The sequence below is a fragment of the Fundulus heteroclitus genome, chromosome 23 (assembly GCF_011125445.2).
Source record: "Fundulus heteroclitus isolate FHET01 chromosome 23, MU-UCD_Fhet_4.1, whole genome shotgun sequence".
Classification (NCBI taxonomy): domain Eukaryota; kingdom Metazoa; phylum Chordata; class Actinopteri; order Cyprinodontiformes; family Fundulidae; genus Fundulus; species Fundulus heteroclitus.
The window spans coordinates 1,771,204-1,794,758 of NC_046383.1; the positions used below are offsets into that span (position 1 = coordinate 1,771,204).

Consider the following 23,555-nt stretch of genomic DNA (forward strand, 5'->3'; position numbering starts at 1 on the left):
TGTTTTCTTTCAACCATTTTGTAAATGCTATTCTAATTGCTTTAAGATGTCTTTGAATGCTGTTGAAATAATGGTGTCCAGGATCAGGGAAAAAAAAGGGTCACAGATTACCATTGTTTTTTCCACCACTGAATAAATTAATTCAAATTAAAGGATTGATCGTCTTAGCTTTTCAGTGTGAGCTTATGCTACAGCAGCGAACAATGGATTTATTATGGATTTTTAACACAACTTTACCAGAGCCTGGTATGTTTAATTAGCATGTAATCCTTATTTTGCCTCCATCTTTATATAAAATCTTTATATAAAACATAGCAAAAGGTGTCTTTTACTATGTAAAAGTGTATTTTCTGAATTTCTTAGCTTTTTTTTTTTTTTTTTTTTTTTACTTATTTTAACAAAATGGACAAGAAAATGAAGGTCATGCTCTTCAGGTTGTTGTTTTCCTTTTCTTGATCCATGTTGCCAATTATGTAAACTTCATTGTCTTTTAAATAATGTCAAATAAGAGAAAAGGACTTAAGGAAGAAACTTGACCTTGTTGCACAGCGCAGTGCAGAATATCGCGATATTATTTGATTCCCAACGAACCCATGTCCATTCACGCGGGACTTCCTCACTGAAACGTCACAGGTCACGTGATTCGGTGTTTGTAGTTTTTTTTCTCCTCTGTATGTCTGAAGCGGCGTTACGATCAATTCGTACAATGGATACATACTATGCAGAAGAAGCTTCCACATAGAAATGTATTTATTTTTCTTAATATTTTATAGACGCACCCGGTACTCCATGGCATCCACTTTGTCTTAATTTTGATGTTTTAAAAAAAAGCACCTGCTATTTCCGAGGCTAATGATGTTAGCTGATCACGCTAGTTAGCTGTTTCCACCGGGTTGGCTTATCGGCGCAGAATGGAGCTAGCATAGCAACAGACGCCGCCATTCCCAGCCAAATGATACATATTTCAATTAACCACACCTGTCAGTGTCATTTATCGCGCTGGTTCGCTTTTAGCCACGCTAACGTTGCTAACTAACGATAGTTTCTGAATGGGAGAGGGTGTTTGTCAGCGTTAATCTGTCTAAGTGGGGCTAGCTTAAGTTGGGCAGGCTGGGAATGCTAACTCAACTGTGACCGGCATATCTGTGAATCCGCAGAGCAAGTTCCTGCACTTCACCGCCAAGCCCCGCTGCAGAGAGGATGTTCCCCAGCCTGGCCCACAGACCATGGCATGCCTTCTGCAGAGTGTCCCTGCCGCACAGGTCCTCCCTGTACCACTGGTCTCCTAGGGTCCACCGAGGTGAGTCCTGGATGCCAATGTCTGCTTTAAACCAGCCAGCTGGCTCCTCGCCAGACCTCTCTGTTAAATCAGTGAAACTTATTTACGATGGTTTTGTCACCTTTGGAAGACTTGGTCACTCTTCCTCTGGTTTTGTTGTTGATGTTTAATCAGGATGAAATCCACCCTCTCTGACATCTCACAAGGCAGCTACTGTCAGAGCTAATCTTTTAGGTGCAATCTTTACTTTTCTCTTTTCTTTCATTGCTGTTTGCGTGTTCAAATCAGTTGATTTTCCTCTCTTAAAAGCAAGAAAACAGTGTCAGTTTGATACATTAGCTTTTCTTTCACTTGCTTTTACTGAATAAAGAGCAGGATGGCAGAATGGTTTAATGTTTCGTCTCATTTTTCAGAAGATGACTACTAAAACTATTAAGCGTTCATTCAAATGATTTCTACATTAGTCGTTGTTTCAACACTACAGTGTTGGGGCTGCACAAAATATCACAAATAGTCGTACTTACGCTTGGCGTTGCGATGATATATCCCGTCTCGCTGCTGCGGAAGCCATCACCTGACATATTATAGTGCACAGAATGCTAAAGGTCACAGAGACAGTTGGAAGAATTGATAAGACAAAGAGGAGTGACATGAAAAGTTGGATTTATCATATGGATAATGCCATTGGGATATTTGCAAATATCTCATTTGCATGATTTCCCCATATTTAAACCTATATAGATGATTAATGTAACTGTAATAACGGATATGTAATAGATTGGGGAGCAATATGTAAAGTTGTTATTGCTATTTTAGCTAAAAGCAGCTAGATTACTTTTTTGTATTTACATTTTTGCATTAATAGCGTAATATAATAACATCATGGTGGGTTTTTTTTTTTAAATGTATTGCATGTTTTGAGGGGATTTATTATTTATTTTGTTGCTCTGCTCAACCTGATGCTACTCAGAAGCTTCAGAATCTGCATCTAAACCTTTTGTGCCTCTTGTTGATGTGATTGATCCAAATACACCCAAAGCAGAAATAGTTAGGTGTTTTACCCCAGTAGGCTTTTTAAAACTACATTCACTGTAAACGCCTGCTGTGGACATCCCTGCGCCATTGTCCCGCTTTTTTTTAATTGTCTCTGTAATTGTTTAGTGGAAGGAATAAACCCCACTGGACGTTATCTTTTAACCAACCGCTGTGTTGCTCAGGCTGGCAGGGTGGAGGCATACATACCTCGTGGTTCAGCCTACCGGACTCCCGCCTGGCCTGCTTGGGGCTGACCCAGGTGCAGTACTACTCTACCTCTGGCGATAGTAAAGATGGTCCTCCGAAGTCCGAATCAGCAGATGCCCCCCCAGCGGGGAAGGGGGCCTCTGGTGCTGCAAAAGTCACTCCAACCTCATCAGGTAAACCTTTCCATGCACTAAGCAGATAACGTGTTACGTCTGCCTGACTGCATGTCGTTCACAAAAAAAGCAACTTATTTATGGACGTTTAAGCTTTATTTGTACCTAAACTGATATATTTACTCTCTCAGATAAGGCATCTCAAGGACTGTCGAAAGTTGAGAGTATTCAAGTCAAAGGTAATAACACATTTGTGCATCATTCATATCAAATGGGGTTGAATATGGCCCATTAGATGATTTATGGTTATGGTTTATATTAGGGATGCACGATATATCGACATTAACATCGGTATCAGCCAATGTTGATCCTTTTTAACATATCCGTGTCGGTCCGATAAGAACCTCTGTGCCGATATTAACAATCTAAGGTTATTTCCATCCATCTTTCTACCTGCGTTTAAAGAGGGGGAGGTGAGGGTGACAGTGACAGTGATGCATCACAGCCAAGATTCTGGGTTTTTTAAATGAAGCAGAGATAAAAAAAAAAAAGAAAGTCTAGACTATAACCCACATTAAAAATTTCAGTTAGAATAGTTTTCAGTTGGTACAAACGTTTACAAAATGTAACCATTACAGAACCGTAAATGTTTGGATACACACACACTGGTAACTATCGGCTATCGGGGATAAGAGCAATATTAATATCGGAGATCGATATTGGTCCAAATAGTCATATCAGTGCATCTCTAGTTTTTATAAAAATATGTATATTAAAAAATTAGTTTATTTATTTATTTATTTGCTCTAATTTTGCACACAGTCCGAGCGGTCCTTAAGAAAAGGGAGTATGGAGCAAAATACACTCAGAACAACTTTATCACGGCTGTCAGAGCTATGAATGAGTTCTGTCTCAAACCCAGGTAAATCCTTTGTCTCGTTTTGTTAATATACTGTAAAATTGATAACAATCGGATGAATTCCTTCGGGGGTTAATAATTGAGCATGCCTTTGCTTGAACGAGACTGGCCGACATTTCTGTAGGAGTCTGTTTCAGACCTTCTTGTCCTCCTCTTTCTGTGCCCGCAGTGATCTGGAGCAGCTCCGGAAGATCAGAAGGCGCAGCCCCCACGACGACACAGAGGCCTTCACTGTGTTTCTGCGGTCGGACGTGGAGGCCAAGTTAGTGCCATAACAATCTTTCTACAATACACAGCGAAACATTCGCAGACAGCGGCACCGAATCCCTTTAAAACAAATCATTTATCAAACCAGCACCTGCGTGCGTATTTCTCTTATGTTGGCTTATGGTTACTTTCCTTCTCTGGCTGTCAGAGCTCTAGATGTGTGGGGAAGCCATGAAGCTCTCGCCCGAGAGAGGAATCTGAGGAAAGAAGTGGAGAGAGAGTACCAAGAGAGTAGGTTTAACATTTTCTCTGTTTATAATGGCTGTATTAAAAAAAAAAAAACTTAAAATCTGTTTATTTTGTAATGTAGAGAAATAAAAATGTCAGAGCTCCAGGTAGAAACGGTTCTGGTAATTTTGCAAACGGGTTATAAGCATTGGACGGGACAGTGCTTAAGCCTGTACTCACATAATTTACAGCTGCAAAAGTGTCGGGAAACCCATGAATGACTTTTCTTATTAATGGAGTCCAAGTTCAGGCTGCATGTTTGGAAAAGAAGTGTAGAAATGTTGCTTTCCCTCAGTGGTTATCGTCATGTATTTTCTGTTTTGTCACCTTGTTATAAAAGAGTTTCATTTTGTTTTTGTTTGTTCTGTCGTCTACCTATCTGCAGACATTTTCCGCAATCAGCAGCTGTTGAAGGAATACAAAGACTTCTGGGGAAACACTAAGGTGAGGGCGTTCTTCCTTTCCTCGAATATAAGTCTGGAAAGTTAGAAAATAGGATATTTCTGTGTTTTCCAAGTCTGGATATTTGTGCAAAAAGAAAACAGAGTAGGGAAAAACATTTGAATCTTTAAAGATTTTATTCCCTGTCCCATCTGCATGTTGCGTCCAACTATCCGTATTTCCATTTGTTTTTCCATCCAGCTGTTCCTTCATCATCTGTTCTGTTTGTATTCAAAGCCCGAACCTCTGTAGAAACACCGTCTGTAAATTCATATTGAACTCTTGTATTTATACATAGAAAAATAGGCAAATGGATTTAGAACTTTGAAACATTGCAATGTGACGATGGGATATTAATCACAACCATATTTATATTTATATTCTAACTAAATTATCTGAAAACATCAACACTTAATAACGTTTCCACCACTATGCCCACTATCCCTACCCGTGTTTGAGTGACCTTTGTCCCGATGACGGGGGTCACTGCTTCTTTCACCGTGGCATTCATGTTGCCCTCCCCCCCCCCCACTCTTTACTGTACCTGGCTGGTATGTGGTGGTATATTCTACGCTCTGCTGAATTGTTTGGCTCAGGTATCCATCTAACCCGCTGCCTTTTGAGAGAACAACAATAGGGACAAAATAGGGGCCATCTTCTAAAATCAACTACCGACTATGACGAGACTATCACTCTCTGCAAATCATTTATTATTTAACTCCCTTTTTTTATTTTTGTGTTTTCTTTATAGCCGCGATCCGGCAAGAGGGGAACATTTCTGCAAGGTCCAGGGAAGGTGGTAATGGTGGCCATCTGCATGTACGTTGTTATTGTTTTTTTTATTATGGTCTTGCCAGTCTGCCATGGGTCTGAATTCTGTTTGTCTTTATGGAGAATTTATCTCATATTTACTGAATTCACTGAAATGCAGCACGCACGGCAGGATGTGGAATTACAGGGAGGTGTTCAGGGGTCTGCAGGTCTGCAAGCTTCCTAATGATATATTTCAGTGGCTTTATCTATTTTTTTTTCCTCCCATAATTGCAAAGATAAATATGTTTTGAGTATTTTATTACCAAATCCTAATGAGTCCTTTTAGAGAGGCTTGCAAAACTATTTTTACCCATTAATTATGTTTTTTAATGAATAACTCTAAGATTTCAGTGTGTTTTTATTCAGGATTTTTATAATATATCAACACAAAGTAGTAAATATGTGGGAAGTGGAAGGAAAATGATTCATGGCTGTAATTCATGATGAGGCTGCTCGTCTTTAATGGAGACTATATGGGCGGGAAAGTTGGAGAGTTGCTGTCACATGAGCTTCTGGTGCTCATTAGATTAAGGTGATCGTGTTAGAGAACATGTGCAGTCACATGAAGCAGGACGACGCACGAGACCTCAGGAGCTAAGCGCTGATTTAATCAGAGGTCCAGTCTGGCTGTGAGATCTGTTTCCAAAGCATTCTTGTGAAAAAAAAAACAATAAATAAAACTTTGCACAGATTTCAACATGTATTTGCTTTAGTCAAATGTGTGCACAGTAAATGCAAAAAGCTCTATTTTATGTCCCCAGCAATGGTCTGAACTTCTTCTTCAAGCTTCTGGCCTGGGTCTACACCGGATCAGCCAGCATGTTCTCAGAGGCCATCCACTCTCTGGCCGACACCTGCAACCAGGCGCTGCTCGCTCTAGGGATCAGCCAGTCGGTCCGCAACCCGGACGCCATTCACCCGTAAGCAGCACACCTCCACTCTTCATCTGCCGCCAAAGGAACGTGGAGTCGGCCAAGCTGGCAGAAAGCAGGAGCAATGTGTTAAATTGAAACCAGTATTTAGGACAGGTTCTGATCGATCTTTACTCCTACACTGCAAAAATGGAACTAAAAATTAGTAAAATTTTCTTAAAATTTGTGTATCTGTCCTTGATTTGAGCAGGTAAATAAGATGATCTGCCAATAGAATAAGATTTTTGCACTTAAAATAGGAACAATTCATCACCATCATCTTATTTCAAGCGCAGTATATCTAATTATCTTGATTTAGGGGTCAAAATACTCATTCCATTGGCAAATGATCATATTTACCTGCTCAGATCAAGGACAAAAACACTGTTTAAGAACATTTTGCTTATTTTTAGATCCATTTTTGCAGTGTAAAAACCCTAAACAAGCTTTGTCTGCACGCCGCACTTGATTTTTTTAATTTATTTATTTTTGTACAGGGGTTGAAAGCGAACTCTTAAGGAGTTCGGGAAACCCAACTTGCACTATAACCGTTACAGGTTAGAATAATTGGATCTTGTTTTAACTGTTGGATGCGTCCTTCCAGCTGTTCAGTGTTTTAGTCCCTATTGCTTAAAGCCTCCTGGATCAACAAGTTTCTAACCCGTGAATCCATGAAGCCAGCACCTAAGGTTCTGGTTCAGTGACAATTTCTATTTAAAGAATCCTTGTGGTTCTACCGTCTAATGATCAGTCCACAGTACCTGGCCATTACCGAGCTTCAGAAGTGGTCCCTGAGCTTTAATGTCATCACCAGCTTGCAACAGAAAGACATAGATGTAAACGTCCTTTTGCTACATCCTGTGGGGATGAGCGCCTCATTAAGCGTCTTCCAGAACCGGGCGATAAGAAGGGCTATAAGAAGAGTGGGCTGACGCGCCTCGGCTGAGAGAAGGTCGGCTCCTCAACAGCAGGAGACGACGACGTCAGACTCCACGATGGCGTTAAAACTCCTAGCCGGAGTGGCCAAAAATAAATTTCAGCGCGGCAACACGCGTTTACAATAAAGAATATTTGAGTCTAAAGGGCGCTTAACAAGTTATTAAGACATTTTTGCTGCGGTTTAACAACCACTGTTTTTCATTTTTGTTTCAATAAATTGATGGAGAAGAAGAAACTGGTAACCAGACCCTGGCCAGCTGAATTTCGTTCCGCTTAGCTCCGCCTAGCTTCACTCACATCCATCTGGGACCTCTCCCATAGAGAGTGATTTCTCCAACCAATTTTATTGTCCAGCCAATCAGGACGCAGGGCTGGCATTTCATTGATGTGACGTAGTGGAGACGCGACCGTGAGACTGATTCAGACAATGGCGGCTCGCATTGAGGAAGCAAGCGTTAACATTGATGCTGCTATTTCTTCCGTGTTGTCCAATCTACCTAATATTGTTTCATTAAAAGAACATCAGAGAACGGCTCTGAAGGCTTTTGTTGGTGGAAACCATGTTTTCGCCCTTCTCCCGACCGGATTTGGCAAGTTTTGTTTTCCGGGGTGCGCCCGTGGCGGAGCGGTTAGCGCGAACCATGTTAGGAGGCCTTTAGTCCTCGACGCGGTCGGCCCGGAATCGAATCCAACCCGTGGCGCTTTGCCGCCTGTCTTCCACCCTCTCCTGTCAGCTCACTGTCAATAAAACGCGTGCCACTAGAGCTGCAAACACATAAAAAAAAAAAAAAAAAAGTTTTTTATTTTCCTGCGTCGCTCTCACAGCGTCACGGGTTAGCTTCGGTGTGAGTGGTTGAAATAGCACGTCGATAAAGATGACAGACAAGTGGCTTATCCAATCATATGCAAGGATTTTTGATAAGGCCCAGCCAATTCCTATGGATCGGTCCCAGATGAATGAGTGGAGCTAGGCGGAGCGAAATACATCTGGCTAGAGTCAGGTTAGAAACTGGAGTCTCCATTGGAGCGCCCATTCTAATTTACTGAGATTCCCTTCCCGAATTTAAACGCAGATGTTTCCACATCTGCGTTTAAATTCCTGTTGAATATTGCATTTCTTCAGGGTTGAATTTTTAAGCTGAATAATCTGTAGGATCCCTGCTGTTTCAGGGTCCGTGTGCTCAGCTGCCCAACCCTCGCTGGTCTAAGTGTTGACTCCATGTTTCAGGTACGGCTTTTATAACATGCGCTACATCGCCTCCCTCATCAGTGGAGTGGGCATTTTTATGATGGGAGCCGGCCTCTCCTGGTACCATGGCATTATGGGATTACTGCACCCAGAACCCATTCAGTCTCTGCTCTGGGTGAGTGTCGCCGTCGACTGCCATCTGTAATCTGTCTGAGTTTATAAAGAGAAAAAAAAAGAAAAAGCATGTCTAACCTTCTTTTTCAGGCCTACTGTATTTTGGCGGGCTCTCTGGTGTCTGAAGGAGGTTAGTTACATTGATGAAGTACATTTCTTTAGATTTGTTTGGCTGAAATTTTGCATTGAAACTGTTTTTTTCTTTTCTTTCTCAGCCACCTTACTCGTTGCAATTAATGAGATAAAGAAGAGTGCCCAACAGCATGGGATGTCTTTTTATGAGTATGGTATGCACATTTGGCATTTAACGATATTAAAAAGACTTGTGTGTTTGTGTTAGACTAGATAAATGTTATGATTTCTTTATTCAGACACTACGCATAAAAAAAAAAACATTATCTTTGCAAAAAGGTATCAACTTTTTCTCAGATTCCCACACATTGGCACACCTCTGTGTTACCTGTAGTTTTGATTGGTACCCATAGCAGATCAGAGAGAACACGATGTGATTGATGAGCTTCAACGTGTTTAAAAATAATTAATGATAATAATCCTTATCTTGGGCTAACTGTGTGCAGTCATGCAGAGTCGAGACCCCAGCACCAACGTGGTGCTGCTGGAAGACGCTGCCGCCGTGTTGGGGGTCACCCTGGCTGCCGGCTGTATGGGACTCACCTCCCTCACAGGTAAACACCAATATGTTGGAATGGTTACCATTAGTTGTAAATTACCTTCAGCCGTTAGACCATTGTTTCAATTCCTGTTCCTTACCAAAAACAACAACAAAAAAGCCTTCAGCGTTGATCTGTAATTGTCCCAGGTAACCCGTACTATGACAGCTTGGGCTCTCTTGGCGTCGGCACGTTGCTGGGCGCCGTCTCGGCGTTCCTCATCTACACGAACACCGAGGCCCTGCTGGGCCGCTCCATTCAGGCGGAGCATGTGCAGAAGCTCACCGAGTTCCTGGAAAACGACCCAGCCGTAAGGTCAGAACATGACGCTTTGGCGTGTCCGGTTATGGTAACGGGATCCTTTTAATTGTTTTCCTTTTAAATTTGAACAAATACCAAGTAAGCTGCTGCAAACCACAGACTTTATAAAGCTCTGTTTAATGGAAACACATAAACAACATAAACCACTCTTGATTCTGTAGCACAGTTCATTCCCTCACACACAGGAACCTTAAATTTGCAGGTGATTTGCTCTGTTTTTTGTTTTGTTTTTTACTGGACACAGAACTGTAGATTTTCCTGTGTTAGCTGGGACAAATCTCAATTCTGTTTTGCCTGAAAAATAATGCTTGCTTGGAATAAGCTAAAACATTTGTTGCCAGCTACCCACTACTGGGAGAAGGTTCAGTGACTTAAACTTTAATTCAGAGACGTCTTTGTCACATGAGCTGAATATCTGCACCATTGCCAGGCTTATTGGGGGACTTTGTATACAATGATTGAGGCTCAAATTGTTCGTTCCTGTCTTGGTTGCCAGATCTGGCCCTCGTAAGTTTGAAACCTTCAGTAAAATGTTTTACTTTATGAAAAATAGTTTAGTGCTTATGATTGTCACCGTTTGCGGGGCAGCAGTATTGTGCTGGAGAGATGTTTTTCAGCCGTATTTGTCGCACGCAGGGCCATCCATGACGTAAAGGCCACAGATATGGGACTGAGTAAAGTCCGCTTCAAGGCTGAAGTCGACTTCGACGGCCGAGTGGTGACACGGTCTTACCTGGAAAAACAAGACATTGACCAAATCCTCAACGTAAGTCTTCACTTTACATTTACAGTGGATTTCGTTATTGGTATAAAGACATTACCGTATTTCTCGGACTATAAGGCGCGCTTAAAATGCTTAAATCTTCTCAAAAATTGACGGTGCGCCTTATATATGACCAAAGTTGTACTTACTGGCTGATTTAATGTGGTACAATGCGCTCAAAAATCTGTTAATATGCGTAAGTACGATGTTGGTTTGCATCAAAGCCGCTCCGCTCAATGGATAGTCGGAGCATTACGGTACACTGTGTCACTACCTGATTGGTCCCCTGCGCTGTCTACAAGACTGCCAGACTGTAATGTCTAAACTAGAAGTGCTTTCATGTAAAGGCCCCCACATACTGAATGTAGTTCACTCCACCGAGGTCTGCACGTACTCAAGGTGAACTCTGTGCAGACAGGTATGTGTCAGACTATAAACTTCTCGGAGGCAAGAAGTCTTCACATCGAACTGTCTTATATGTAGGGATGGGAATCGAAAACCGGTTCCTGTTCAGAACCGGTTCCGTGTTTTCCAATTCCTTGGCAGCTGGCTAAACGATTCTCTTTTCGATTCCGTCGTGCCGCGGTTCTTAGCAGCACAAGGTTAGCACAACGTTTTTTTTTACGCAAGTTACGTCACGTTTTATACACAAGTTACGCACACGGCGTTCAGTAAGCACGTGTGCGTAACTTGCGCACGACGTGACCAGGCTTAAAGCAAAACAAAAAAAATGCCGCCCCATCGGGTAAACGGCGAAGTTTAGCTTCATTTTAAGGAAGACAAAGATGGCAACGAGGCGCTTTGAAATCATTGCAAAATGGCATATACATCCGCGGGAGGAAATAGATCCAACAGGCAGAAACACCTGCCGTGTTTTTCATTCTTACTGGACAGAAGCTAAAGTTACGACCAGCATGGAAGGCAGCTCTGTTTGGTAAGTAGCTAGTTTTACATCACTGGCTGGTTCCTAGTAAATCATATGCCATTTCTGGAAATAAATCAATTTCCTACCTCTCTTTGGGGTTATTAAGGGAGTGTGCCTTTCTCATTAATCCAGCCCTTCATTGGTAGCATGTTTAGTTAGAACTACTGGTAGCTGGAATTCTTACATGATTCTAGCTATTGCAGTGGATGTAATGAAACATGCTACGAAGTTGCTCCGCAGTTCAGGGAGCGAGAGAAAGGTGACGCTCGTTTATTTAAACAGGGGGAGATGAGTTTATTTCCCAAAATTGTACAGTAATGCTTTTTCATTAAACGGATGCCTTCTCTGTTAGATTTAGATGACTGAGGTTATCTAAAGGGAGATTTGTTGTGACAACTGTCACAACAAACTTACATTTTCTTGTATTCTAAACAACTCATCTACTGTATTTAAGTTTGTTCTTATATTCCTTTTTTTATTTAAACAAATAAAAATGTTACTCCAGTTGCACATTTCACTGCATGAAAAGTGTGATTTTCGTCACTATGCGGCACTGTAGATTGTCGTGGAAGTTCAGGTTAACGGCTGTTCACGGTAATTTGCAGGCAACACCGAAAACTGCCGTGAATTGTCAGAAATTGACGTGGGCCTTGCTTGGCGTGGTCCCCCCATGACCCCCCCTCCTCCTAATTCTAGGGGAGGCTTTAACATGTAAATGAAAAATGCTGTGAGCTATACAAATGCAAATCAGGGTTGCAGGGGGAGTTTACCCATGTCTCGCATTCAACTCCCCTTCAACTCCTCTTGGACGCGATCTACAACTTTCAGCCAGTCCGCAGACTGACGAGAAGAAACTGCTGATTGCTATCAGTGGACTGTCTCATATGAGTCAGTCGGTACTGAAGCAATGCCAAGAGCGTGGAAATGTTCAAGTCAGAAGTTTTGGTTGGGTCATTCAGGTTAAAGTAAATGAAATGGGGTTTAATGAACTAAAAATAAGTCCCACTTTAATGGAGAGGTATAGTGAGGATTTAACTATATATACAGATGCATCTAAACTAACTGATAAAAGAATGGGTGTTGCTTATGTCATTCCAAAATTAAACATTAAAGTTGGAAAAAGAATGAGTGATGATTTAGCAGTTTACACAGCGGAATTGATTGCTGTGTGGCTAGCTTTGCTTTGGGTGGAGGACAATAGGCCAAGGAAGGCAGTAATTGCTTCAGATTCCAGCTCAGCTTTAATCAGTATTAAAACATTTCAGTCAAAATCAAGGCAAGACATTGTGTATGATATACTGCAAGCTGCAAATAATCTAATAAAGTCAGGAATTAATATAACTCTGGTATTGTACCAGCTCATATAGGAGTAATAGGAAACGAGTTAGCAGATAAAAGTGCTAAGCAAGCAGCTAGACATTCTAATATAGATGTTGAAGTGCACTACAGCAAAGAAGAAATTAAAAGTATGGTCAAAAACATAGTTAAGGGTAAATGGCAAACATTATGGGACGGTGGGCAGACTGGAAGACAGTTCTATAACATTCAGAATAAAGTGGGAAAGAGCAGAAATACAAACAGAAGCAAGGAGGAGGAGGATGTATTTTCTAGAATGAGGTATGGACACACACGTCTAAATAAAACTTTGTTAATAATGAAGAAGCATGCTGATGGCAACTGAATTCTGTGGTAGTCCAGAGACTATAGAGCATGTTATTGTACACTGTAATAAATATCAGGAAGAAAGACAAAGACTAGTCTTACAATTACAAGGAGAACAGATGAGGCTAAACTTCTGCAAAAAAAACACAGGGGAAATGAGCGTAAACTACGTAATTGGCTTCCTGAGGAATACAGGACTAATAAAAATAATTTAGTATGATCTTTTTGTTTGTTTTGTTTTGATTGGTTTGTTTCGTTATGTTTGTTTGTGTGTTTGTTTTATTTGTTTGCAACCTATTAGGGAAGGTTAGACTCCAGTACCACACTCCAGTCCAGTTGGTGGCGGTAATGCACCATAAAAGTTAGTTGCCAACCGCCATAAAACCGAAAGAAGAAGAAGAAGAAGAAGAAGAAGAAGTAGACCGTCTCGTCAGCTAATAGTGCCGATATGAATTAGCGGTTCACTTAACTGCAGAATTCGGTAAACTCCAGGTTGCTGTCCATAGAGGACAAGTTGGCGGCTCTGCAGTCGAACAACTGTGCGGGAGAGACTAACTCCAAGAAGAGAAGACGGGTGCAGAATCCCAAGCTTAGGTAAGAATATGTTCGGTGACTGCTAGCTAAGCTAAAAGTAGCCTAGCCTACAACCAAATCTAAGATTAGCCTAGTAGCCTTGCAAAAGAACAAGCTTTATTAAAGTGTATTTTCATTTACAGGAAGCAGTATGCCGTCTTCACAACTCGGAGACAAATTGCAGGCGCTATGAACCGGAGCGAGGCGGTGACCTCCTATTTGCTCGGAGCCATGTCTGCAATTCCAGATTGACACGATGTTGATAAAGACGACATTATCTGTAAGTGACTTGTTTTTACTGCTTCTCCTTCCTTGTTTAATGTTATTGTGACTTGCGTTTGATTTTTATTCATACCACTCTCATTTAATTATTTTCTAGCCTGGCGAAGAAGATGGCGTTGTTGGCGTGGTCTCTGGATGGATTGGACGGCCGCCGCCATTTCGTAGGCCGGTGTTGTGCGCTGTTTCCCCCGTGTCGGGAGCGTACTTTGCAGCCGTTTCCCCGGCGCTTCTAGTTGATTTCTCGGTAAAACAAATCCTATAATCATGTCAAGGTTGTAACATTCAGTTTAATCGGCAGCTGTTTACAAAATTGTAAAATAAAAATAAACGGTCTTTCAGACATCTCCCGAAAACTTTGGGAAATAAAGAGCAAATGTTTCTAAATTCTCAAAAATTATGTGTGATGGGATGTAGTATACTAGAAATTTCCTTTTTCCAGTAAACTGTCATATTTTAGATTACAAAGGGATGTACTGGGAAGTCTACACTCTTGTGTTTTCAGGAAGTCTTAGGCTGTTTCTCAATTCACGAGAACGCGCTCGCATTCTCGTGAATTGAGAAACAGCCATAATGTTTGTGTCCTGCTATCAGCCATCCCATCCTCCTCTTTCAGCAATGTAAAATCATAAATACACAGTAGGTGCTGGAATAGTGTTTTATGGCTTACTTTTATTTGTCAGGTTAAAGTGACAAAAGTTGGAAAAAGACCGTTTATCTTGACATTTATAATAACACAATACAGCGTAAGAAGACATAGTTTGTTTATTTTTATTCTAGAATTTTGTAAACAGCTGGCGATTAAACTGACTGTTACAACCATGACGTGATTATGAGTTGTTTTACCGAGAAATCAATTAGAAGCGCCGGGAAAACGGCTGCAAAGCGCATTCCCGACACAGGGGAAACAGATTTTCACGGGGGAACAGAATTGCGCACAACACCGGATCTCTCTGAACTCTGTGTGAAGCTGCAGTCCCGGTTAGAGGCGACGCCGAAGTACAGAGCCATGCACAGGAGGCGTCTGCACATCGGACCTGCCTCAGAAAGAACGCCGCCAGCAGTTACCTACAACCCCGAGGAGGCAAACGGACAGTTCACGGGGTTGTAATTTTTGGATCCTCGCGTTGTATATAGTTGTTTGTTTTAATAAAGCTCTTTCTTTGCATAAACATCTTCCTGGCAAATGTTCATTTCCTGTATAAATTCATTCATGTCCTTGATGGTAGCCTAATAATAGTGTAGTAGCCTACATAGGATAACATGAATATACAGCATAATATGAATGAATAAATAAATATATATATATATAATAAATATATATAAATATATATATGTAAATAAGTTATTGGGGATCTGCCAACCAATCAGGAGTGATTTTACTTGTTTGAAAGAAGTGGTTCCATCCAATACTCAGTAAGAACGTTCAAGCCTGGCCTGGCCACGTGTGGTTTTGCTGCCAATCAGGAGCGATTTTACTTATTTAAAAAAAGTGGTTTCAGCCAATACTGAGTAGGTTATTCAAGCCAGACCTGGCCAGCCGTGCGGGTTCGCTGCATTCATATGCTAATTAGGGCCATTAGTGCAGCTGATCGCTCTCCACATACGTCAGAGTCCGGTTCCGACAATTTGTGGCACTGAAAACGGCAACAAGCGCGGGTTGCAAATTGTCGTTAACTGCCGAAAATGAGGGAGATCTGCAGTAGTTTACGGGGACGAAAATCTCACTTTTCATGCAGTGTTTGCTGTGGACATCTTGACCTTGTTAGTTTGTAAGGTCGTGTGATAGTTAAGGAAACAAAGTTGATGTTCATCATCAAACTGTTTGTTCTCCTTTTTTCCCCAAATTGGAATCGAAAAGAGAATCCAAAAGGAAGTGAATCGTTTCACAGAATCGATAAGGGAATCGGAATCGTGAAAATCTTTTCAATTCCCAACCCTACTTATATGTGACACTGAGTTTGATACACCAACCAGGTGGTCCAAAGGACGCGTAGCATGACAGACGCTCTCTGTTCTCACTGACAGGTGGGAGCCTGCTGGAAAAGAAACGGCTCTAGGTGCTCAACTAGCTAATGTCACACTTTACCGTTTGTTGCGCCGCTTCGTCCCACTGGCAGAAAGTGTGGGAATTGTAGAAATTCGCCACAACAAAATGTAGGCAACAGTACGCTCGACTATGAAGGGTAAAACATCCGCAGCAAGTCAGCGCAGAGTCCACTCAGCTCACAGTTTGCATGCAGTACTCCCGAGTATGTGGGAGCCCTGAGTACGCGCTAGCAATAAGAAACCTAGTTAATTAATTCAGTATAAAAGTTACGTTTATTTTGGCCTTTTGTTAGAAACAGGGCAGTGTAGTGCAACTGCTCTGTCCTCCCAGCAGAGACGGATGGCTGTCTCTCTCAGGAGAGTGCTGTGTGTGAAGGGGTGGAGTGATATTACACACTTGGTAAGAATATTTATACACCATATAATAAGGTGCGCCTTATGGTCCGAGAAATACGGTATTTTTATTTGTCTTTGGTGAAGATTTTGTTGGCCTGTATTCTTGTACGTGTATTTTAAAAAGGGAGACAGCTAAACATGCGTCTGGTAAACATTTACTATATTATATGTAGATTTACATGAGAAACAAATAGAATGAAGATATTACAATTTGTGTTTTAGAATTTAAAAAATCCTGCGTAATCCAAATGACAGATATGAGACTGAAGTGGAAAGAAACCAAAAAATCTGGCCTCAGTTCAGTCATGCGTGAAACTGCCAAGGAAGCAGAATCAGTTTTTTACTTGTAATAAAGGACTTTAAAATAATAATTATTAGCATCTATTATTTATGAGTTTGTCTGTTTTTAAATCTGATTTGTTTGGAAATTAAACTCATCTGTATATCTCAAAGTGTTTAAAACAGAAGAAAGTAAAATTAATTTGGTCAACTGCAGAAAAACGTCACATTAACACAGACAAGCACAGCGTTGATCAGTCAGAAGTGAGTCTAAATGGAAAACAAGTTTCACTAAAACATGAATGCATTCAGGCGCTTTAAAAAGGAAACCTATGCTGGCTTTGTTCTTCTAGAGATGAATAACAAACGTTGTTTTTCATCGCTTTACTTGATGTGTTTCTATGCTTTATTCCACTTCTACTTTTGAGAAATGAAAAACTTTTAAAAGCGCCTCATTTAAGAAGTAATGAGATGTTTCCCCCACCATGTTTGTTTTTAAACTTCAAGTTTAGACAGAAACGAGCAAAGAATAGAGCCAAAGTCAGCTAACCTACAGCACACACACACACACTGCTGCAGACTGAGGACTCACAGCGTCGTACGAAGGATAAACTATTATAAAATGCTGTCTGGGAATTTAACAAAAATATATCATTTAAAAAATGTTTTATTAAAAGATTATTGAGGTCATTTCGGTGATCCACGGCAGCCTTCAAACCAAGTTTGCAGGTTTCGGGATGCTCACAGAGAGACGATACACTTCATAGCAACAGTCATCCTAATAAAGGTACAGCTAATCCTAGATTGTATCGTTCTTGTATTGAAGCATTTACTTTTTTTTTAGTGTTCAATTGAGAATATGACGCCTTTCCTGCTGGGAGTTATCCTGCAAAGACAAGCGGGTCATAAGACAATCTCCACGGCTTCCAGCGGGTTTTTCTGCTCTCTGACCGCATGAAGACGCAGTATTTGCGTTGTTCACTGCAAACATCGGGGGGTTTGAAACGGATCGTTCAGCCACGGGACTGTTTACCGTTTGTCTCTGCAGGAAATTCAGCAGGTGAAAACGCCCGAAGAGCTGGAGAACTTCATGCTGAAGCACGGCGAGAACATCATCGACACCTTAGGGGCCGAGGTGGACCGCTTGGAGAAGGAACTCAAGGTAGTGGAGGGATGAAGCGTCGAAGAACTGGAAGCACGTCTTTCTCCATTTTATGAGGCGATTTTTATTTGTAACTGTATTCATTTCCTTTGCAGCAACGCAACCCGGAGGTTCGCCACGTAGACTTGGAGATACTATAGTGACTGCTGAGGAAAACGTCCTGCCTCACAAAGAACATTTAGAGGAAGGAAAAGAGAAAGCAAAACCCACCTCCACAGTCCCCCACCCGGCAACTCCGACCATCCCCCCCCTCCTCAAGTGAACCCGAAGTCTTACTCCAGATCAGTCCCGAAGCGTAAACCCGCCGTGTGCGTTCGAACAGTAAATGTTGGAGACGCTCCGTTTCGTCAGCAGAACACCAGACTGTCAAACATCCTGTTGAATTTAAACAGAAACCCTTCCAACCAATCACTGCTCGCGTTGGCTTACATTCCTCCGTGTTTGTGTCTGGATTCTAAGAAGATCGAAATTCCGACCAGGACCAGTGTTCGATTACCTAAACATGTACGTTCATGTTGCGTGTGAACCACAGCCGTAGCGTTTCCTTCACCAGAGCGAAGGAAACTCGAGCTCTGTATATTTAAACGAACCGTATTTAAAGGCTAGTCAATATTAGCTTCTTTTTTTTTCTTCTTCTTTTAACGTGAAACATTTGTGAAGATGTGTCAATGGGTGCAGGTCCTGTGATGGGGAGAAGGTTTTATGCTTGGAGAAAAATATGCAAGTGAAATGGGTGTGAAGGTTTTCGTTTGATTTCTTGAATGAACCGAAAGGAGCAACAACAAAAAAAAAAAAACGGCAGTAATGATGTCTTTCTGATATTTTATGAGAATAAAACACAGTTTGGTAGAGATTAAACTATTTAAGGCGATATGATCCCCATAAATTATTCTATAGGTTTGTTTTTCATGCGTTTGTTTGCTGCAAGCTGAACCGATCAGCAGGGAGGTGGCCGTTGCTCCAAAGACGAAGCCCTGAGTGGGGATAGAAGTGTTTCATCCCTTTCTCAACAAAAAGCACAAAACAATTTCATAAAATCCCCAGATTTCATTGAATGCAACACTCCCAACAGGTTTGCTGATAATTATTAAGCAAATTAAATCCCACGTTAGTATTTCTGCTGATCACTCACTGAAAACATTCAGCATATATCGTGGTTTTTTTTTTTGTTTCTCTTAAATTCTCTGCCGGCACACAGCAGCAGCTCAAACACCTGCTTGAGGAGGCGGGCCGAAGTCTTTAGGCTCTTGTTCATGGATGATGGGTTTATATATATATTTGAAGGCCTCGATAGTTGGATATTTTACTGATGTCGCCACTGCTGAAGGACTTGGAATAAATTCATAATAATTTATTGAACCATTGTGGAGCCCTTTCTGTTGTGATCAGTGACATTTCTCATGCAAGGTTGTGTTATTACCCGTCAACGGTCACATATGGGGCCCATGCTGGCTGGGAATATCCACATATTACATCAATGTGTCATGTAAACTGCCAACCTAGATTTTATTTAGCAGAACTACGGGTACACAGTGGGACCCATATGTGATCTCGATGGGCTGAATATCCTTATGGGGATTTATTTTTATTTATTTTTTTGATAGGGATTGTATGTAATAAACCCAATTGGGACCCCAGGTCCACTTGTGCTTAATGAGTCCCACATGCTTATGTTGACTGGGTCTAAGTCATTGTTGGCTTTTCAATATTTGTTTGTTTTTGGGATTTGAATCTGGAAACAAGATCCTTAAAGCTTGTTTGCGGTGTGGCAAATTGCATAGGGGCTCAATTTTAAACCTGTTATATTAATTTGATGCAGAACAACTTGGGGTACAATAAGACCCATATGGTCCCTAGATGTTTTTTGCTATTTGAAGTGATTATCTTTTGGACACAACACTCCACTAGGTTTGCAGGAATAAGTTGTCATAGGTAAACTTAAGTGGGACCCATAAAATAACTCATATGTTTCCATACTCAGTTCTCACACTGCAAAAACGGATCTAAAAATAAGTAAAATCTTCTTAAAATGTGTGTGTTTGTCCTAGATTTGAGCAGGTAAATCAGATCATCTGCCACTGTAATGAGTATTTTGACCCCTAAATTAAGATAATTAGATATTCTGCACTTGGAATAAGATGATGGAGATGAGTTGCTCCTATTTTAAGTGCAAAAATCTTATTCTATTGGCAGATCATCTGGCCAAATCAAGGACAGATGCATACATTTTAGGAGTATTTTACTTATTTTTAGTTCCGTTTTTGCAGTGCACTGAGAGCAAAATGAAATAGGCACATTTAGCTTTATAAAGATGGTCATCTACTTAAATAATTTGTATTTCAGGGCTTTAAACCAAGAAATGCTGCAGCCATGTGTTGTATTTTGTCTTCACAGTGGCCTTGTATTATTTGACTAAATATGATGCGAGACAACTCTGGATACTAACTGAAACCCATATAGATCCTAGATGTGCCATACAGTTTGATCAGATAATTTTTTTTAGATTATACCTTTTACAGGTAAGAGAATCTGATTTTGCTTATATAGGTTGAGTTTAGTAAACCCATCGTCAACCCACACCCACGGAGGCCGAGGAAAGTCCCAGTGTAAGGGCTATAAACGGGTAAGGCCTTGTCAATTTTTAAATATTTGTGTCTGTCTGGGCTTTGAAAAAAAAAACACTTATCTAGTTTTGCATGCCATGTGATAGTCTCAACAGGTTACATCAAAGCCACATCTTAACTGCCTATATAGGCTGGGTGCGCACCAGAGGGGGACTCACATGGGACCTATAGATGATTTGTGCACTCAGTCAAGACTTGTTTAGATGACTCGTTTGGTTTTCTCAATATAGGCTGTATTGCACTTCTTATAGGGAACCCATGTGGGTCCCCTATAAGAAGCTCAGGCTCATTTGGTCCTTAAAGTATCAGAGAAAAATCAATATGTGGCCCTCCATGTTGAGGACGTATAAATTTGTCAGTAATTTATGTGGTTATGTGATTTGCCTCTTCTACACGCAATAAATGATGTAGTAGGTTGTAGTAGTAGGTTCAGATGTTTACGTCTTGGGGCCCCATAAGTTAGGTTTTCCAGCATCCTGTAGGAGAAGGGGGGGGGGGCTTCCTGTTTGAACCTCAGATGGGTGACTGGGAACGTAAAGCCATTAGATGGTGCAGTTGTGGGGATGAGAGAGGGGGGCAGCAGCCTGTGCGCTGACGTCAATAAAAACAGTCATTTCCAACCAGTCTGCGCATTGACCGACCGTTCAAAAACATTACGCACAGCGCCGCGGCCGGACCGCGCTCCTCGACTGAAAATAGCCTAACCCCCCCCTCTTTTTTTTTTTTTACCCCCCCACGCAGATGCTTGGAGAGCGGACGCAGTGCGGATGATCCCACCGGTGCAGGTTTTTAACCGTTCGATGTTGTGTGGACCATTTCTGGGTGTTGCGCGCATCATCGCTGTCATGTCTCATCTTTCCCATTCCCCGGGTCAGCTGTGCCGCCGCTGCCCATCTCGTCTCCGTCCATGTCACCCCGTCTTCACCCCCCCCGCTCCCCCTCCCCCCCAAACATGCTCGCTTGTGGACATTGAATGAATAGAAATAGCGATCAGATTCTCGAGGCTCGTCGTAGATTTGAGACGAGCGTCGAGGCGCGTCTGCTGATCGCCGCACATACATCATCTCATCTCCAGCAGCTGAGCGCCGTAACAAAGACGCTTTTATCACACCACCCCCCCTCCCTCTTTGCTGATAACTTTTATTGTCGGTTTTTTTTTAAAATAGCGGTGTTTGTGGGAAAAAAAAAATAATCCTTGATGCGTCTTGGATTTCTGCTTCAACCGTCTTTTCGTCTCCATAACCCCACAGATGGGGGCGCGCTGAGACCTACACAGTTGGAGCCTCGCATTTTTCTCCATCACGTCGAGCCTGTGATCCCAAAACCCAGCATCTCACGTCACCTCATCAAATGAAAGCTTTTGTGTCCATCTTTATTATTATTATTATTATTATTGCCAGCCTTCGACGATTGAACGGCGTTGACACCGCTCGCCTCTTTGGTTTGAATCGCAGGTGGAAGAGGAGCATCTCGCAGGAGGATCGGTCACCACCACCCTGCTCTACGCTTTTAGCCTCTTTACGGTGCTGCCTTGTCTAATCATGTTCAAGCAGCATTGTACAGGGCTATGACAGCATAGAGAGCTTTGCTTCGTTCCCTTCGCTAAATCCCAGAATTGGTGCCAACCAGAGCCGGCCAGAGGAATACGCAAATTAAGCCACCGCTCAGGGCAGCCCAGACCTTTGGGCTTTGATTCTTAGAAATCTCAATTTGTGTAAAAAGAATGACCCCCTCCTTATTGAGTGATCATTTATCAGTGATTTTTTTTTTCTGTGTGGAATGAATTATTTATGATAACGCCTCGTTTTATGCATCCATCGAATGAATGTCATTAATTCCTTCCCCTGTCCTCAAATAACACCAGGATCGCGTATTTAGGTTAAAAGAGTAGCAGCTATAAAATTTCAAGTCTTTGTGTTTTTTAGCATTTAAATACACGACATCTGTGCCCCAACTGTATTAGGTTTGTTTTTTTAGTAGTTGAGATGAAACCTATATTAAAATTTTCATCTTACCAAAAAGTATAACTGTTTATTTAATAAACTGTTTCATTCTCTTTTGGTTCTAGTGTGCCATCGGTGGCGGTTCTTGCATGAATGGCTCCTCGGGGCCAGGCGTGCTGCACTTTGTGGGGCGGGATAGAATTAAACGCAGCTCCGTTCGAAGCAGTATGCAAGGCGCCCAAATCAAATGAACATTTATAAAAGTGAATAAAAACTGAATCCAGGGTATGGAATCATTTTTTTATTTTTATTTTTAATCTGGTGCTTTTTGTGACCCCTTTTCTCATGCCGCCCTGGATAACTGCCCATTTTGCCCACATCAAAAATTGCTTTGTGCCCCGAGATTTTGGACCCCATCTGGCCACTCCATGAAAAACCTTATGGTTATGTGACTCCAATAAATAACATCGACCAGTTAGAGGTCACTCAGTATTATTTTGTCACAATGGCTAATAATCCGCCCTATTTTATTAGAAACAACTGGCCTCATCAGAGACCAGAACCAAAATATTTTGAGTACAGGGCGTAGTGCAACACTTTTCATGAAATATCACCTTAAATTATATGTGGGACTTTGTGTGATTTTGTTATGATTTTATGCATAATTAATAAAAAAATTTAAAATGATTGAGTACGTGGGTGTGGGTTTGTGTAATGGTAAATTGACCTGGAGCCTTAAATCTATGATGATTTAAAAATCTTAAATAATGTTTTGGATTGAAATTTTAATTTGTTTAAGACTTGAACTGATGCAATTATAGCTGTCCTAGTTGTACCTCTTTATATTTTGACAGTGAATATTCATAATTTCATGGTTCTTTATCCCTTCTGCTGCTTATCCCTGTACGGAGCTCCTATTATATGTATACTGTAAATGTTCACAAGCTGCTACTTTTCTGAACATGCTTTTATGCACAACTGATTAAACTTGACTTCTTAACTCTCATTGTCTGTGTTTAAACCTTGCACTTCAGACACACCTGCCTGGCCAAATGTGTGAGTTAGAAAAATAACCTGACCTGCATGGTTGCCTTTTCAGACATTATTTTAAAAAATCTCAAAACCAGAATTGCGTCATCAGGCAGCACCCTTGAATCTCGCTCTCATTTTATTCATGGACTGCTACCGGGATCGCTGAATGCTCATCAACAAATGGACAGGTCAAGGCTGCAGTCTGAGTCTCATGATGCACATTTTTCCAGCACCTAAACTTAGCTCCATCAACTGTGTAATATTGTGCGGAGAAAAAAAAGGTCTTCTATTCTTCCTTCTTATATTACGCTATATTTTGCTTCCCATGATCCAGTAATTCTTGCAATCTTTTAAAGTAACC

At 41.4% G+C, this 23,555-nt stretch overlaps 1 protein-coding gene and 1 long non-coding RNA gene across 2 annotated transcripts; both read left to right on the forward strand.

Moving 5' to 3' along the window:
• The first annotated feature begins 607 nt into the window (after positions 1 to 607).
• slc30a9 (solute carrier family 30 member 9) lies at positions 608 to 18,954 on the forward strand. The gene is made up of 18 exons (XM_036127009.1): positions 608 to 746; positions 1,158 to 1,300; positions 2,497 to 2,694; positions 2,826 to 2,873; positions 3,457 to 3,556; positions 3,723 to 3,815; positions 3,969 to 4,051; positions 4,434 to 4,492; positions 5,241 to 5,308; positions 6,064 to 6,222; positions 8,381 to 8,516; positions 8,606 to 8,645; positions 8,731 to 8,802; positions 9,094 to 9,201; positions 9,336 to 9,501; positions 10,144 to 10,273; positions 17,482 to 17,595; positions 17,691 to 18,954. Exons 2-18 carry the CDS (start codon positions 1,201 to 1,203, stop codon positions 17,733 to 17,735), a joined length of 1,719 nt encoding a protein of 572 aa, XP_035982902.1. The 5' UTR covers positions 608 to 746; positions 1,158 to 1,200; the 3' UTR covers positions 17,736 to 18,954.
• On the forward strand, positions 13,422 to 13,852 carry LOC118557295. Its single transcript, XR_004927779.1, has 3 exons — positions 13,422 to 13,451; positions 13,574 to 13,710; positions 13,810 to 13,852. It is a non-coding gene; the product is annotated as an uncharacterized LOC118557295 (long non-coding RNA).
• Positions 18,955 to 23,555: the final 4,601 nt, after the last annotated feature.